The sequence below is a fragment of the Sus scrofa genome, chromosome 10 (assembly GCF_054392235.1).
Source record: "Sus scrofa isolate SSC_HxYL_T2T_F1_AM1 chromosome 10, Sscrofa_HxYL_maternal_Yorkshire_Landrace_v2.0, whole genome shotgun sequence".
Taxonomy (NCBI): domain Eukaryota; kingdom Metazoa; phylum Chordata; class Mammalia; order Artiodactyla; family Suidae; genus Sus; species Sus scrofa.
This window is the reverse complement of record NC_139392.1, coordinates 81,066,352-81,080,869: the sequence shown is the minus strand read 5'-3', so window position 1 is coordinate 81,080,869 and position 14,518 is coordinate 81,066,352. Positions and strand designations below refer to the sequence as shown.

Here is a 14,518-nt window from a genome sequence, read left to right as displayed (position 1 = left end):
ACATTCCGATAAACTCTCCCGAGTTGACACTAGGGAGAGATGACCCTTAACAAGCCAACTTGATTATTTTGGGGTGGTTAATTTTTTCCTTTCGCGTGAGGGGAAAGATTGAAAGTTATTAGGCGTGGATGTGGAATGGTCTCGGGTCTTTTAATCTCTCACTGCTCTCAGTAATGACAGTGTTTTCTAAAACAGAGTTGATAAATTTTATGTAATGATACATCATGTCTGCGAAAATAAATGCACTTTTTAAAAGCTCAGTCCAGATGGTATTAACCATAATACCGATGTTCCCGTGCAATAGGATCAGCGAAATGGGTAAAATCCTGCTTAAAATGCTTTCAGAGGAAGTAAGCTGATTGGATATTATTGCGCTTCAGATTTTAAGTTACTTGATGTGTGTTTTGTATTGATTTACAAAATGTATGTACTCTAAGATGCTCTCTCCCTTTCCTTTTCTCTCTCTATATATATGTACACACACAAGACATGTATATATAACATATATGTGTATATATACATGTATGTATATATGGGTGTATAAACACACAACATACACATATATGTATATAAAAACAAAGCCAAATATGGTATAAATTCCTTTCTTTACCCAACTAGAGTTTTTCTTTCCACATCTACTGTTTCAGTGTTGCAATTGTAGGATACATGGAAAGGACAGAGCACAAAATGTAATGTGAATATACAATTGGGTGACTGCTCTTTTGTTATGGCTATTTTGTCCCTCTCACTGAGCACTCATCTCTTTAAGGGATCAAACTACTGGAACATATGAGAAAATAGAGTTAAGATCACAACTCTGAGATTGTAAAAAGGGCACATAACTCAGGGAGGCTGGAAATATCACAGAAGTTTGAGCCTGACCACAGGACTACAAAGATCAAGAGCAGAAGAGGAGAGGAATCCATGCGGCTGCAGAGGGAGCCTCTTCAGAGCTCTGATTGTAAAAGCAGTGCAGATGCTCTATGTGGTGGGACTGCAGCTACATTTGTAGAGTCCTTTTTCACCAATTAATGACACAACAATGTTGTTTAAAAGTCAGTAAATTTTAGCCGAATTTTACAGAAGAAACTGCAACCCAGTGAGAGTAAGTGATAGCATGAGATTGGATGGTATAGCTTGTAGAACAGGAAGAACTCAAGACTGAGCCTTTCCACTACACTTTGCCTTTTATGGCAAGAAATGCATATATATGTGTGTGTGTGTGCAGGAATGTGTGTGTGTATATATATATGTGTGTGTGTGTATATATATATCATGTATTTAGATATATAGTATATGTATGCATACATATATGCATGCATGAATGTATATATATAAAAACATGTATTTATATATAGTATATTTATGCATACACACATATATATGTATGCAGGAATGTATATATACAACATGTATTTATGTATATAGTATATGTATGTATACACACACTATACTTACATGCAAACTGCTTACATATGATCTCTCTAGTCATCTGAAACCATATATATGACACTAGACTGGGTGTATAAGTTAAATGCTAAGGCATTAAAACCCAAATCATCTGAGGCAATAATTGGGAAATTTTAGACAAGCTGGAGAAAAAAAGGAAGGAACAGACCTTTTTTGGGACTGGTGCGGCAATGCCGACAGCCATCTTTGAGAAGCAAAGCCTACCTACTCCTGTGTAGCTTCTTTCCTGTCTGGGTGAACGGTATTTCTCTTGCACTGAAAAGGGAAGGACAATGAAAAGATTGTCAGTACCTTCAAGACATCTCATGACTTGCCTTGGATGGATTCTGGTAAACTTGGGGAAGAGATTATTTCTCTCCTAGGGATGTGCAAACAACGATGGAAAACAAAAACATTTCTGGAGAAATGGAGGTGGAAAAGGGTAGTTGTCATTTCAAAATATAGAATAAAATTAGTTTCAGAAATTAGAGGCTAGATAGACTGAAATTCCAGGCAAGACTCGAAATGAGGTTTTTCTCCTGCCATATTTTTACTTTCACATGACCTGACTTTCGGAGTAAGACATGCAGTATTTCAGAGTATTCAATACGTACAAGAAGGTCTGGTGATGCAGAGACTACCCAAAGGTGGCCTCTCTTTACACTTGGCTGTCTTCCTTCTAGGGCTGTTTGTAGACATTTAGAAAAACGGATTTCAGTGATTGTTTTAAGTCCATATAAAAGGAAGGGACAGTTTTCATTGGTCCTCATGGTAGGTGGGAGGCCCTGGAGAGAGAATGAAAGTCAGAGCAAAAGCATGAGCTCCCCTTTCTAGAGCAGGACAGAGCCTGGATGGAATCCCAGCTGATAACTTGGAGTTGTCCGAGGTGGTTTCTTAGCGGAATTATTTAGGTCTCAGTAAATGGGCAGACACTCCAGGAAATTAGGCAGGAAATCAAGTTGTTGTCTTCTAGCGATGATGCCCACAAGGAGCAAGGTCCACAGTACTAGATGGCATTTGATGTAAAGGCTTTGCAAACGCAGGACAGCATATCTCAAAACCCAGCGGATTCGGATGCTGGGAACTAACTGCCAGCTGATATTTGGCTGCTGCAAGTGAGCTCAGCATTTGACAACAGGATCCCTGAATCCCCAGCCTAAGGGCAGAAGTAATTAAAAGCAACCTTCCTCCCACCTGACCCCCCAGGTAAGAGTAAGGCATTTGAAATATTACCTGGATCCATCTGAACAGAGAAGATAAACTTGATTTTCAAGTTAAAAGGGGCACTCCAATGCCTCCATAAAAGGCAGGTTGTTCACACACTACCCAACTCCTGGATGTGCCACTCACTGTCTGTACCGTGAAAGGAGGTGTCTCTGGAAATCCCGGATGATCAGGAGCCTTTAAAAGGGAGGAGAGGAGTCCTAGTCCTGGCTCAGCAGTAACAAACCCAACTAGCATCCATGAGGACTCAGGTTTAATCCCTGGCATCACTCAGTAGGTTAAAGATCTGGCGTTGCCGTGAGCTGTGGCATAGATTGCAGACATGGCTCCAGTGTGTTGCTGTGGCTGTGGTGTAGGCCTGCAGCTGTAGCTCCTATTCAACCCCTAGCCTGGGAACTTCCATATGCCATGGGTGTGGATCTAAAAAAGCAAAAAAAAAAAAAAAATAAAAATTAATTTTAAATTAATTTTTAATTTAAAAATTAAAAGGGAGGGGAGGGGTGCTGCTGACAGTGACAACTGAGGACTAACGTAAGTTGAAAACAAGTGACATGATTTATTTGAGAAAAGGTGGAGAAGCAAGACCTGCAGGCAACAATTTTGTTAATAGGTCAAAATGAAAATGAAAGAAGTTATTGATTTTTATCTCTTTTCCTTTCCTCACCTATACAATTCTGGCTCCTGTTCTTTCCTTCTGGGGTTGGAGAGAGGCACTTTATATCATCGACACACATTTTTATGTCAGTAATTTCATGAACATAATTTGCAGCCAGCGGTTGCTTTTTTTCCCTGGAGGATAGTTTTGTTGCTGTATAATCTCCACTGTGGCCTTAAGCAAATAGGATAAAGGAGTTTATGAGATGTGAAATGTTTTAACATATATATTTATATGTTTTCATTATGTAAAACATGATTGACATATTTTATCTTTACAGCTGGTTGGAATTATAAAGGAAAGATATTTGGTGATGACAGTAACATAGGTTGCCTCCTAGGAGCCCATGATTAGTAAGTTCACATGAACTTCAGAAAGGCTTCTGTTTTCTTCTTTTTTCTTTTTTTTTTGTCTTTGTTTGTTTGTTTTTTTCTTTAAGTATCTAGGTTGCACATGCAAACCAGAATCCTCACAGTGAACTATGTGGTCTACTAGCAACAATTTTTATCCAGAGGAAGCCTGTTCCATGAAACCCATCATTGTACAGTTGTAGCTGGCAGACAGTTAGTTATCAGATAACTTATCACAACTCTTAATTTTCTAATTAGTACTGCTGCCACAGTGGTTTCATTTAAAAGGCTGTCTGAATTACAAACAAATATTTGTCTCAAAGGGGGTAGTTTATAGCATCTAATAATGTATTATGGTTCATAAAATGGCATTTGTGCAAAATGTAAGTGGAATTATGCTCAAATTCCCTTTGTTTGCTTCAAGAAAACCACAAGCACAGTGCAATTAATAAAACAATTACCTCAAACAACACCCAATTAAAGAACTCTGTTCTTCGTCAGTAGAGATGGAACAGATCATATATAAAGTCCTTCATTAGAAGGATCAGTATGAAGAATCTGTTCCCTAAATCTTCATGGATGAAAGACCGTACATTCCAAGTCTATTTGGCTAATGTGTAGAGGTCATAGGACACATTATAAAGGTGGCAACAGTGGCATACACCATTGTCCTTTGAACTCTAAAGGCAGCATTTAACTATAAATGTTCAGTTCCCTACAGGCATACCCATCAGCTCCAGCCTTTCCTTTGGGGTCAAAAATATCACCTGAGAGATGATGAAGTAGAATATTTTATGTAGCCCTTTACACATTAAAGTTTCACAGAATGTTTCACAGGCAATTATAGCCTCTTCATACTTCCTTCATTACTACGACACTTCCAATTAAATGAAATAACCCTTTGCAACCAATAGGAGGTTGATATTTTTAGAAGGCACTTGTTCCATCAGAATGTAAGGAAACATATATCAGATGGAGAACTTTGGACATTAAGTCTTTTTTTTTTTATTACCGGTTACCTTGTTCCATATTGTGCCTTAAACCAAACTGGAATAATGCAACGAAACACATATCATACCATTTGGGTCGGAAGCAGAATTTGGAAGTTACATAAACATCAAAGTGCAGGTGTAAACAACTATGACATATTAGCCAGAAGAGTGTTCAGGGGGTGAAAATTACAATACAATTGGTTGTTTTCTGTATTTTAAAAAATTCTAAACACTGTCTCTGAGTTCTTTTTCTGTAGGAACTTATTCAACCATCATAACAACCCAATGATAATATGATTATTCCTCCACTTAACAGATTTGGAAACTGAGGCACAGAGAGGTCAAGGAACTTGTATCACACAGCTAGGAAATAATCTGATACCACCATTAAATAAATTCTCTGATCAGATGTCATTCACCTATGAACTTGAGACTCCTTTGGTGGATTGCAAGAGTTCTAATTTATATCTATTTATAGCATTTTACTACTAAAAGAACAGAGAATGAAGCAATACAGTAAAAGTAGCAGTGACTAAGGTAGAGGTGAAGGAACTCTACCTTAGAAAGTTCAAGAACAAGAACAAGTCTTTTCTTCTTCAAACTCCTTGCTTAGGTATGAAACCCAGTGAGGGAGGATGTATAGTTCTGGACACATAAGGAATTCTGAAGTATACTGGGAAGAAGTCATAAAATTTGGAATCGGAAGACCAATTCTAGCCATACGCCTTTAAACAAATTACCCTGCCTCATTACATGCTTCATTTAATAAATGGAAATAAGACTATCATTCCTTTCAAAGTTAAAAGGATACAGTAGAGAGAATACATGCACATAATGTAATTGGTCAAAGCCTATATAGATGTTGCCTCATTTCACCGTCATTCACAATAATATTTGCGATGAATAAATATATAATCATGTTAAAAAATATATAATGACTGAGTAAGGGCTGTTCGTGACAGGACTTACAATACTAGAATCCTCAAATGACTTGATGAGGTTTACGGATCTAAAACTAGATTATTCAGGTGACTAGAGACCATCTACAGAATCAGCCCAAGAAGATCCTCCAGGTGCAAGAGCAACGCTGTCAATTATAGCTGAACTCAGCACTTGACTTTAGGTTTACTCGTGAAGGCAAAAGAGAAGTGCTATGTGTAGCTCTTACTTGAAATTCAAAAAGCAAAGCCAAGCGTTCCCAAAGTGGCACAGCGGAAAAGAATCCAGCTAGGAACCGTGAGGTTGCAGGTTCGATCCCCGGCCTTGCTCCGTGGGTTAAGGATCCGACGTTGCCGTGAGCTGTGGTGTAGGTCACAGATGTGGCTCAGATCTGGTGTTGCTGTGGCTCTGGGGTAGGCTGGCGGCTACAGCTCTGATTTGACCCCTAGCCTGGGAACCTGCTGTGGGTGTGGCCCTAATAAGACAAAAGACAAAAATAAAAAAATAAAGCACATTTGCTTCTCCTATTCATATATTTTAAATGAAGGTATCTTTCTGGTTTCCAAACTATCCAAATAATAACCACTTTTCTACAAATCTTATGACCAAGTAGATGAATACTATTTAAACTAGAAGCATATAGTGAATAAAAGAGATCATTTGTGATTAGCTTTTCAAATGGCTGCAGCCAAGTTTGGGGCGGGAGAGGCAAGTATATGTGTCTAAATTCCTTTAAAATGTGAAAGACCAGAAAAATAAAATATTTTTTTCTGTACAAAAGGACATGCCCAAGACAGCGAAAGAAAAGAGACAAATGTCTAAAAGCGGTATTGGTGCCTCTGAGTGCCTTTGAAGATTTGGAAAAGATTTGTTCCATTAAAGGACTCTTTACTTTGCATAGCTGGTTTTTATTCAACACCTGACTACCGTCTCCTCCCTGCTCACAGCAGGCCTGAAAGGTTCCTTTCCCCTCAGTTATTAATCACTGCTGAAATGATTTTTTTTAAAAGCTAGGACTGTAAAAAGAATTCAGTAGAGCCCTTAGCTGTAGTCAAGCATTTTATTTCCCAGTAACTAAGAACTAACCTAAGATAATTAAGGAATTAGGTTTCAAAATGGCTAAGGAAAACATGCAAGTATTCTCTGAATTAGAAAAATTAAACTCATTTTGTGCAATAGTGGAGTTTTTGCATCCTTGGATTGCTTTTCACATTATTCATGGTGGCAGTGGTAGCAGATTAATAGTAGTAGCGACATGCTAGTAATTATAGTAACTCTTTCTTGTTAGTTGTAGTTGCAGCAACTGTAATATTCATAGAAATAGTACTTATAATTCATTTTAATGTTACAATAACAAGAGAATCAAGAATTGTAATGATAGCTTTTACACATTCATGAATTCTTCCATATTTCTACTTTGTACTTTGGGAAGAATTTGAAACTTCCCCTTTGAAATTTGGGAAATTGTCATCCTGGAAAACATTTTCCTGATGAGCAGAAGCAGCAGATAATGATTCTAATGATCCGAAAACTGGGTTATATATGGAGAACAATGTTTTGCCAAATCTATATATGAATTCAGGGACAAATATATGTATCTTATTTATTTAAAAAATAGTAGTAGGATTTAAATATCTGATTTGGCTCTGCATTTTCAACTCTTTACCTAGGAATTGCTGCAATTTCTTTCAGAGTTGTTTTGATGAATGAATTTTGTCTTTGATTTAAAATTATCTTACTGCTTTGAATTACTGCCCTCTTTGTTCTTTAAATCAATCAGTATCCATTTTACTGGTGAAATTATAAAGGCATGCTAGTGAAGATAGGAAAAAAAAAATTGTATAGACCCTGAAAAATAGTCACTCTTCGTCTTCATAATTTCAAGGCTGTGATGTTGGACTTTGAATATAAAAAGCATGGCTCTGAAAATCTACAGGGAAATCAAATAAAAGCAGTGATTGTTTCACCCTATTATGGTATCTTTTAGTACACTTGAGCTGCGTGAAATTGCGAATGTACAAAGTTCTGCTCAAAACATAGAGAATTAATTTTGAAAGATTTTTTTTTTTGGCAAAAGAGAAACAAAGAGTAATTAATGATTAAAACATATGCTAAAATTGAGAACTTTGTCTAGATACTCATATTGCAACAGAAGAAAGGGTGGGGGAAAAAATGTAATTGTAATGTATACATGTAAGGATAACCTGACCCCCTTGCTGTACAGTGGGAAAATAAAAAATAAAAAAAAAATGTTGAAAAATTTCCCCATTAAAATGATTAAGAAAAAAAAAACCCATGCTAAAGATTTTACCTGTTTAAAAATATTTTTTAAAGGTGAATAGTTATGATTCAATTATGCCTTTGATGACAAATGGAAAGGAAGTCAAAGGAAAGACGCAATTGCTAGAAAGACGAGTTGATTTCAAAGTAACTACAGATTTAATTCTCCAATAACTTATCTAGAAATTACAATGAAGAATTGGGAACAATAAAGGTAATGATATGCCAGTGAAAGCTTTATTCACACTATGAAGTGAGATGACAAAAGTTTTACACTTTTAGAGGTTTAAATTCTACACAGTTTTTTTAAATCCTGCTTATTTTACTTTATTAATTCTTATGAAAATACATAAATGAACTATAATAACCCCAGATATGTAGTTAACTTATAATTGCCTAAATGTTACAATTGCATCATCACAAATAACTTGCTTTGGATTTTTTTTTTTGGTACTAATGTGTGTATGCATTTTTATATATGTTCTTAATTGTATATTTCTTAGATTAATATTAAAAATTAGTATTCTTTGAGCTGAGTCTCCTGTCAGGCAGCTAAAGACCTTGGAGGCAAGAAGCCAGTATAGGATTAACAATTTGTCATGGATAATCCACAAAGTAAATAAACCTAGTGTGAATAATTGAAAGTGGGTAGGGTTGTAACATGGGAGCTATTGAAAGTTAATTCAAGACGAAGTTCTCTATAATAAATTCCCTCTCATTATCCAACAGCTAGAATAGGCTGGCCTTGATGACTCTCTAAGTAGAGAGGCATTTGTGCATTAGCAATGTTTCACCATCTAACCTTCAAACACATAGACTTCGCCTCCTTGATAGAGTGCCACTTGAGCAATCTGAGAAACGTGCAAGTTAGTCCATGCCTGTTTAGCCTCCTTTCAACTTTGAAAAACTGGTTCAGAACATTTTATGCATCGTAATATTAAACACCTGTATGTGTGATTTCCAAAATGTCCTAAACTGAGATTAAGAAAATGTAATTGAACATCATAAAAATGCATTCATTTGCAAACCGGCTATTTGGCTAGTATTACAATACCAAGGGGTTACTAAAGGAAATTTTAATGTTTGAATTACTTATGGTACTATATTAACCTTTCAGCCTAATAATCTCTTCCAGATAATTGTCACCTTCTCACAATTAAAATTGTTCATATTATAGATTTCTGATTTACCGATGTACAAGGTGCTACCAAAAATCACAAGAGAATTAGTCACTTAATCCAGACTCAGCTATTGCTGATCAGACATTGACATTCACTGTATTTCTGTTTTTTACCTATTGTGACATTTTAATTTCAAAATGTGCTGGAAGTTGTGTGGGAGTATTTAAATTAAATTTTTACCTGGGCTTTATCTTAACATAGTTTCTATTTTTCTAATTTAGGTTTCATATACACTGGAGAAGTTGTGCATCGAATGCTAACAGCCACACAGTACATAGCACCTTTAATGGCAAATTTTGATCCCAGTGTATCCCGAAATTCAACCGTCAGGTATTTTGATAATGGTATGTATTGGTTAGCCTATTTTGTACTGAACTTATAAACATGGATTATCAGAGTCATGTTAATATTTTTGTAACCTTGGGTTTTGGGGGTTGACTGGATTTGTAAACTACTTGATACAAATGCCCTGAGATGACAGATGTTATACTGCAGCTGTTCAAACTGTTAATATGTGGAACAAAGCATATGGTCGGATGTCACTCATTTATTCATTCATTCATTAGTTCATTCAACAAATGTTTATTAACGTGTATTAGGCACTATAATAAATAAGTTTCTATAAACGATGCCTCAAACAAAGCATATAGGAGTTCCCATTGCGGCTCAGTGGAAATGAATCAGACTAGCATCCATGAGGATGCAGTTTCGGGTCCCTGGCCTTGCTAAGTGGGTAAGGATCTGGCATTGCCATGAGCTGTGGTGTAGGTCACAGACATGGCTCGGACCTGGAGTTGCTGTGGCTGTGGTGTAGGCCAGCAGCTACAGCTCCGATTTGACCCCTAGCCTGGGAACCTCCATATGCTGTGGGTGCAGCCCTAAAACAATAAAAAAAAAAAGAAAAAGCATATACACTTATTTGATGTTCTTTGCAATAAGTCTTTCCTACTTAAAAAAACTAATAAACAAGGATAATTTGTTAGTTCTGATCTTCAGCTAGAGGCAAGTGGCAAAATATAGTGTATTGATGTTAAATTTCCAAAACTTATGAACTATATGTACCATTAGAAAAACACAGCTTTAAAAATACAGGGTAGTGAGCATTAAAATTCACTTAAGAAAAAAGCTTTCTTTACTTTGCAATATGAATAGAGCTGATAAGGTTTGTCAAGTATACTGACAAGTTCCTGTCGTGGCTCAGCGGAAATGAATCTGACTTATATCCATGAGGACACAGGTTCAATCCCTGGCCACACTCACTAGGTTAAGGATCCAGCATTGCTGTGAGTTGTGGTGTAGGTTGCAGATGCAGCTTGGATCCCACGTGGCTGTGGCTGTGGTACCATTGCATAGGCCAGCTTCTACAGCTCTGATTCAACCCCTAGTCTGGGAACCTCCATATGCCACAGGTGTGGCCCTAAAGGACAAAAAAAAAAAAAAAAAAAAAAAAAAAAAAAAAGATACTGAGCAAAATCTATCCCTGCACATAAAATAGCCAAAAAAAAAAAAAAAAAAAAAAAACCTAGAATGTGTCACTAAATGCCATTCAAATCTAAATGTGAAGTATAAGGTCCTAAAGACACACATAAATTTTCCTGTCTATATCTTATTGAAGGCTGTAACTTTGGTAGAGAATGAAGTTATAGGAAAAGAAGAGTTTGTTTTGGAAAGTTAAAGATAGAAATTTCTGTACTCTTACTACAAAAAAAAAAAAAAATAGCACTTATTTGCCCAAATGACGATTTTGACTTTTACAGTAATAGAAGCATGTGGCCTGAACAGAGTTTTCTCCTCTTGTCTTGCCTTAATGATCAAGGACAAAATTCACTACAGGGTAGCATAGACTTACTGGTGACCACAGCTTTGGGAAATGACAGCATTTTGGTGAAGGAGATCTTCTGACCAGTGTGATAAAGCTACTTTCCAGGTCAAAATAGCAAGGAGGAAGGAACAATGCACTTAGGTAGGCACTTTGAGAAATCCATTTCAGACGATTTGAATAACACCAAAGATTAGGTAACGCTAAGTGTTTGCCGTGATAATTACTTCCTTTTATTATTTGAAGAATCTTTTACTCTATCCTCCCACGTTTAAAAAAATCGAGGAACTGAGGCCCAAAGATATGCCGGTAGATGGTAAGTGTACTTCAGACATCGCTATGGTGCACAACCTGTCTGAGGCTGATCCCATGACCCACCAGATAGAATCACCTTAGGAATCTACCCAAAGTAAATAAGAAAGGATTTGATGAAAGTTGAGTATTTTCCAAGCTTTGTCACTTACTAGGTGATGTTGGGGACATTTACTCACGGGCACAAGCTTCTCATGACCAAGTTTTTATACTGCTGGCATCAAAATCGTAAAGCATATTAAGTCAGTCTCTTTCCCCATATACTCCCTGACACACCATGTGCCTAGGTTGCTCTATATTTAAATTTTACTTTTCTTTGAATGATTTTTAAATATTAATGTGTGCCACTTCAACTGGATTCTAAATTATTTAAAAAGCAAGAACTGTGACTATTTATAAGAACTCGCTTTCTCTTCAATACCTGGCACAAGACCTCAATATACAGTAGGTCCTTAATAATTATTCAGTGAATGAATAAATGAAAAAATTAAATATGTAAGATGATATTTTTAATTCTGAGAATTGTGAAAATATGAATGCTCAAGAATTATTGTATTTTACTTTATTGAAATATCTTCTGCGTAATATCCAATAGGAATATTGAGTTCTTATAATATAATAAAAACTGAGTCATTGCATGTGCTTTATTAAATGATGGAAGCACTTTTCATTGTTGTAGGGATCTTCACACAGTCCTTTAATACCATGGCAACTTACTGAAATATTTCCAACTTTGATTGGTTAGGATCATTGAAGGAACACTTAAGGATGAGAAACAACACTGTAGGAAAGCAAAACTTCTCTAGAGGAGACAGAAGCAGTTTAGAACATTTCTTCTAAGATAATATTTCCATAAATATTAAAGCACTAGATTTTAAAAATCAGATTATGCTTCCAAATATTATAGCCAGCCTAGATAATTACTGAAATGCAAATGAGTCACAGAACATTAATGCACAAAAAACTGAAGTGTTGTAAAGCTAAAACTTTGGTTGAAAAATAATCTGATGCCTCATAAATAGCAAAATATAAAGCATAATTATAACAAGCAAAATATAAAGCGTAATTATTACAAGCCTGATCAAGCATAGAATCAGAAATTTTGGACACACAAAATTGGTCACAGTGACCTTAAATAGCCCTAGTTCTGTCTACTTGCCTGTTTTTATTTTGAAGATAAAAAATTGTTATCTGTTATTGATCAGACAGCTTGATCAACCTAGAGATGCTAAATTCAAACTGCGCAGTTCCTTTAAGCACATAGGATTATGCAGCAACTCGTATGGTCTGTTATACGCACTGAAAGAACAACTTCAGCTCTGCCAGGAGTAACTGTGCCATTAGATTTTGTGCCTGCCATCAGAGAAACAGTGTGGGATTGTCAGTCACAAGCCAGAAGATGCACCACACTAACCTAGTTCTTTAGTAAATTCCATTCTTCAACCCAAGATTTTGTCTTGGCAGTATATTATTCTACATCATAGCTGGCCAAAGAAAGTGTCTTTTTTTGGTCCGTTTTCCAAAAGCTTCCTATAATAGGTAGTACCTGGAGACCAATATATAAGTGGCTCCTTGGAGAAATGTAAGATTTTAATCTCTGGAAGTCACTCTCACTAACTTGCAGATCATAAAGTTTTAGATTTCAAAAACTTTTAATAAAAAGTGAAACTTTAAATATTGATCATTTTATAAAACAAGATAGAGATATATAGGTAATTTTTAAATTTAATGATAACATTTGCACTCAACTAATCTTGCTAGTAAAACCATTTAAATTAACAAATGTTGAGGGAGCCATGCTACTATGTAATATAAAACAATACGCATACTTGCTATTATTTTCAAAAGCCTACTATTAACTATGTATTGAGAATATAGTCATCAGAATTTGCATTAAAAACGTTTAATTACTCAATTTAGGTAGATCTCTCTTTTGCGCAAAGAATTACCAAGACATATGTCAAGGAGTTTACCCTCTATGTTTTCTCCTAGGATTTTTACATTTCAGGTACAACATTCAAGTCTGTAACCCATTTTGAATTGATTTTTTTTATGGTGTGAGAAAGGAGTTTAGTTTCATTATTTTACATGTGGCTATCCAGTTTTCCTAGCACAGTCATACAGCTTGTTGAAAAACAATCCTTTCCCCATTGTATATTCTTGGTTTCTTTATTGACAATGAATTGACCGTTTAAGTATGGATTTATTTCTGGGCTCTGTATTCTGTTCCATTAATCTATGTGTCTGTTTTTATGTTAAAACCATGCTGTTTTTATGACTATAGCTTAGAAGTATACTTATAAATCAGAAAATGTAATGCCTCCTGCTTTGTTCTTCTTTCTCAGGATTGCCTGACTGAGGCCTTTTGTGGTTCCATACAAATTTTAGAATTTTTTTTCATTTCTGTAAAAAAATGCTATTGGAATTTTGATAAGGATTACATTGAATCTATATATTGCTTTGAGTAGCATGGACATTTTGACAATATTAATTCTTCCAGTCCAGGAACATGGAATAGATTTCCATGTATTTGCACCTTCTTCGTTTTCTTTCATCATTGTCTTATAGCTTTCAGTGTAAAGGACTTTCATCCTCTTGGCTAAGTTTATTCCTTGGTATTTTTTGATGCAATTGTAAATGAAATTCTTTTCTTTCTTTCCTTATCTGGTAGTCTGTTATTAACTCATACAAACCCAACACACTTCTGTATATTGATTTTGTATCCTGCAGCTTTACCAAATTCATTCATTAGTTCTAACAGTTTTTTGGAAGCCTCTTTCAGATTTTGTATGTATAATACAGGCATCTGTAAATAGTGACAGTTTTACATTAGCTAGGTGCCAGACATGTGTGCAAGCTCCTTTCATAGAGATGCTGGTAACTAGGTTTTATCATTAGACTGAGCCAAAGGGAAAAGGCAGGGGAAGTACCCACTTGCTCACTGGGGCTCCAAAGAGGATCACAGTAAGCATCTAGATGTGTGTAGTTTCAGTGTGGGCATTTTCTCAGTGGCCTAGTGTACAGCAGTCACTCAGCTAATTCTGGATTTCTTTCCAATGAAGTTGCTCCACGTGTAGCTATACATTCAGTGTATCCATGGGAGGAGGGAAAGTCGGGAGCTTCCTATGTTGCCATCTTAGTCAAAAGATCATGGAATGACAGTATTCATGTAATACTTGGCATGTGATGTGGGAAGGGCCGTGGAGCTTCATGCCCTATCTGGGCACCCTATCCTCCCAGAACCTCCCTATCTTTACTAACCCCAAAGCTCCCTGTCATGAAATATTGATTTTTTTTTTAATCAAATACTTGCTGAC

At 36.0% G+C, this 14,518-nt stretch overlaps 1 protein-coding gene across 1 annotated transcript in view; it reads left to right on the top strand.

Annotated features, from left to right (window-relative positions):
- Positions 1 to 14,518, top strand: part of PLXDC2 (plexin domain containing 2) — a 416,197-nt gene that overhangs the window by 276,469 nt on the left and 125,210 nt on the right. The window contains exon 5 of the mRNA XM_021064961.2: positions 9,292 to 9,414. Coding sequence (XP_020920620.2) covers positions 9,292 to 9,414 — 123 coding nt within the window. The remainder of the gene's footprint in view (positions 1 to 9,291; positions 9,415 to 14,518) is intronic.